The sequence below is a fragment of the Helicoverpa zea genome, chromosome 21, assembly GCF_022581195.2.
Source record: "Helicoverpa zea isolate HzStark_Cry1AcR chromosome 21, ilHelZeax1.1, whole genome shotgun sequence".
Taxonomy (NCBI): Eukaryota; Metazoa; Arthropoda; class Insecta; order Lepidoptera; family Noctuidae; genus Helicoverpa; species Helicoverpa zea.
Window position 1 is genome coordinate 9,416,975 of NC_061472.1, and position 4,376 is coordinate 9,421,350.

The window sequence follows — 4,376 nt, forward strand, 5'->3', positions numbered from 1 at the left end:
TATGAGCGTGCGTCTTTGATTCCAGGTCTGGCAAGTGCCTGCCAATGCAACTTTTCTAAGTTCGTATGTACTTTCTACGTATATTTTGGATACCAATAACCGTTATTTGGAGGGGATGTTAAACTGTAGGTTCCGGCTGTCATTGAACATTCTTGGCAGTCGTTATGGGTAGTCAGAAGCCAGTAAGTCTTACCAAGGTATGTTGGGTTGAGCGGGTAACCAGGTTGTGGAGGTCAGATAGGCAGTCGCTCCTTGTAAAACACTGGTACTCAGTTGCATCGTGACTGGAAGTCGACCATAACATAATTGGGACAAAGGCTCTTGAGATAATAACGACAATAATAATGAGATATAGGCACCGCAGGACATCTGAGGCTGATGACGGGGAGTAGCAACCCCGCGGGGCTATACTATATGCTGAGTTCTCCAGGGAGAGTATCCCCCATCTCCGGCCGGTCGGAGTGAACCATGACGGGGGTAGGTCTCACGCCTCTGGCTTGGCTTGGCCGTCCAGAGTGGAGTCGCTAGAGCAGGATTAGTAGCCCTGCTCGGAGGGTAGGTGCCTCATGGTAAGCACAGGGAGCGCGTAATCTGTGTTTAAAGTCCGCCGAGGTATCCTCACGCTTCAGGTTCCCGGGGGCCCAGTAAGTGAGGTGGCGAGTCTCCACCTGCCATTTTTACATGTACCATTGACATCCACTAACATCCCATCACAAATAGCCCAAGTAGTTTCCCTCAATAGTTAGCAATAGTTTAGCACAGAACCGGGGATTGTCTTTTTTTTAACGACGTCCACCGGTGAATGTCCTTGGGTTCATTTCTATAGTGTATAAAGGGATAATCGACGGTATTGTGTCACCATTTCATTAAAGTTGTCTCAAAAGGGTTTCAGCGTGTTGGCTTCGGCCCCACGTTTGCCTCCCAAAAATTCGGAACTCTGTAGTCCCGAGGTCTGGAAGAGACATACAAAATAATAATGAGATATAACGCAACAAAGTCGGAGAGTGAGGGCTCGTGACGCCACGTCTAAGTATGTAAAATTTGTACTAAGCAGTGACTTAACGAAGCGTTGTTGTATCTTCGTTATTATTTGTTTGTGAGAGAGAGAGAAAAGAAAAATACGTGTCCATTATTTTAGGATAGGATTCACCATACCTATTTCATAACATTCATTTCTATACATTTCAAGTGTAGTATTGCTCTTGAAGTTTCATATCAGGTGTTCCAGATCTTCGATGTTTATACATCAATAGAGAGTGCTTATCAGATTGAACCACTTTTGCTAAAACGTCATATCTTCATATGCTATAGTCTAGCTGGACTCCTGGAGTTCCACATCAGGTGTTTTACACCTTCAATTTGTATAAGTCAACAGAGAGTGCTTATCAGATTGAACAACTTTTGCTAAAACGTCATACCTCTATATGCTATAGTCTAGCTGGGCACCTGGAGTTCCACATCAGGTGTTTTAGATCTTCAATTTGTGTAAGTCAATAGAAAGTGCTTATCAAATTGAACAACTTTTGCTAAAACGCCATACCTGTATATGGTACAGAGAAGCTGGGCTCTTGGGGTTCCACATCAGGTGTTCCAGATCTTCAAATTTATTATCTCAACTAAAAATGCTCATCACATGAAACAATTTTTGCCATGGCACCATTTTTATATCTCTTATAGTTTTGTTGGTCTGTTGGAGTTCTGCATCAGGTCTTCAAGTTTCGAAGATATATTATAGCCTATATGTTGACCAGGCTTAATACTGATACAACAAAGAAAAAATCATTGAAATCCGTTCAGTAGTTCCGAAGATTAGCGTGTACAAACAAACAGACATACAGACATACAGACATACAGACATACAGACATACAGACAAACAGACAGAATTTTTTTTTTGGATTTGTGCTCCATTACTGTTTCTAAACCCCACCCAATTATTATTTTTTAAATATATTCAATGTACAGACACAGTTTTTTTACAGATTTATTATATGTATAGATTTTTCAGTGTAGTATCATCACCTACTGAAGTTTTATCCAAGTGGTGTACTTCAAAACCGATAAAATGCATTATTTTATCTGAACTTTTGAACTTTTCTAGTACCCAGTGTTATCTTACAATGTACTAGGGTAGCATAAAATACCTGAAGTAAATCCCTCGGGGCGTCTCACAGTGTCCGGCGTAGAACAAGCCAGGTGGACACAATGATATTATATATATAATCTGAGGTAGATACGTTTTACTGACGTCTGCGCGGCGATACAAACAAGCTGATCAGCTTGAGTGAACTCAGTCCGTCCTGCGTCTGCCCGTGATGCGAACGTATGTTTAAGCGAGAGTTTGGTGTATAAAAATAAAGAAAAATGCCTAGTTGTGTGTTCAGAAAGTGCAACACTTATACTGGGCCTGCTGTAAAATGCAAGAAGGATGTGTCTTTTCATTTGTAAGTACCGTATAATCTATTTAAACAGAAAATCATAAATTTTATTTTATTCAAAAATCACTGTCGCGCTGTTGCCGCTTTGACATCTACACGAACGAGACAAATAGTGCGTTGCATGTATGAGTGACAGAGAGAACGAGAAAATGGCGCGCGGTGTTGTCAATTCGAACGATGCTAGAGGATGTTGGGGTCATATGGCTACAATATTGTTTTTCACCACCAGTATTTAATAATATTATCCATAGTTGGTAAACACAACAACAACAGCATTTGACTTTCAACATTAATTTCTATTTTATTTTAGATTTCCTAAAGACGGATTAATGAAAGAAAAATGGGTACAAGTGGTAAGAACACAACGACGAGAAGATGATTGGATGCCAACGACATACTCAACTATTTGTTCTCAACACTTTCTGGAAAGTGACAAGTACGTTACGAAAAAAAATGTTCGCAAACTGATAAAGACAGCAGTGCCGGTAATTAAGGTAAAAAAGAAAACCCTACTTCACTATTTAGAATTATGCTTTGGGAAGTAAGAGCGCTGATAATACACGAAGCTCAACTTAATTGATAGTTTTCATATATTTCTATTCAGCTTTTTCAAAATTTATTGTACTATTGTGATACCTACTGCAGTTCGTCATTGCTTGTAGTTACAGTCTATATTTAAGATTTCTTAACCTTTCAACGACCAACCGACAGCCAGCTGTCGGGCTGCTGTTGTGTCTCAAATCACGTGTGTTCCAAAGATTAATTAAAATTTTTCTCTATTAATCTGTGTAATACATTTTTTTAGCATAAAGAAAACTTGGGAGAAGGAATTATTTCTGACAACGACTCACTAAAAGATGTATATATTTCGGACCATGACTCAGCATTTGATACTCCAAGAGAAGCATACCTCAAGAAAAAAATTACGAAAATAAATCAAGCAAAAAAAAGTTACAGATGAAAAATTATAATTTGACTAAGCAAAATAAAAGACTCAAAAAAAGTGTGATAATTTACAAAATATCGTCTCAAAGCTCAAGAAGAAAAAATATTTTACAGTAGATCAGTTTTCTGAGTTGAATTTGAAAGCTGAAGCAGTAGAACTGACAAACCGGCTAGTTGCTAAGAGCAAATCTAAAGGTTATCGCCAAAAATATACTCCGGCATTGAGAAAGTTTGCAGTTACCCTGCATTATTATGCAGCCTACAAGTATGTCAGGCAAGTATTTAATGGTTCACTACCTCATCCTCGTGTCATAGGGAAGTGGTACGAAAACAGCTCGGGTGATCCTGGGTTTAATAAACAAGCGTTAGATGTTTTAGAAAAGAAGTATAAACATAGTGGCCAGCGAATATTGTGCACGTTAATTGCAGACGAGATGGCTCTTCGTCACCAAACTACTTGGACAGGAAAAAAGACTGCAGGTGTCGTGGACTTTGGTGCTGGATCAGCAAAATCGTGTGAAATAGCGACTCAGGCATATGTTTTTCTATTAGTATGTATGAACGAAAGTTGGAAAATCCCAGTAGCATATTTTCTTGTTAACGGACTGTCGGCTGAAACTCGGGCAAATTTACTAAAAACATGTCTAAGTGAATGCTACCGTGTGCATAACATTTGATGGTTGTGCATCTAATATAATTATGTTTGACCCTTGTCACATGATTAAATTAGTAAGAAATTCATTTGAATCTAAAAGACAATTTTTTGACGGGAGTGGAAGGAAGATTCGCTGGCAGTTATTAGAAAATTTAGTCAAGCTTCAAAAAAATGTTGGACTTAAAATTATTTTAGAAATGAAGTGATGAAAGTCAAATTGGCAACACAAATCATGAGCATGAGTGTTGCAAATGCTCTCAAATTATGTAATGAGATATTAACATCTTCCCTTTTCGTGGACACTGAAAGGACAGTAGATTTTATAGAAATTTTTAATCAT

General features: G+C 38.5%; 1 protein-coding gene across 1 annotated transcript; it reads left to right on the top strand.

Annotated features, from left to right (window-relative positions):
• Nucleotides 1–2,289: 2,289 nt before the first annotated feature.
• LOC124640816 (THAP domain-containing protein 2-like) lies at nucleotides 2,290–3,767 on the top strand. The gene is made up of 3 exons (XM_047178750.1): nucleotides 2,290–2,442; nucleotides 2,747–2,930; nucleotides 3,242–3,767. The coding sequence occupies exons 1-3, from the start codon at nucleotides 2,363–2,365 to the stop codon at nucleotides 3,395–3,397; spliced, it is 420 nt and encodes a 139-aa protein (XP_047034706.1). The 5' UTR covers nucleotides 2,290–2,362; the 3' UTR covers nucleotides 3,398–3,767.
• Nucleotides 3,768–4,376: the final 609 nt, after the last annotated feature.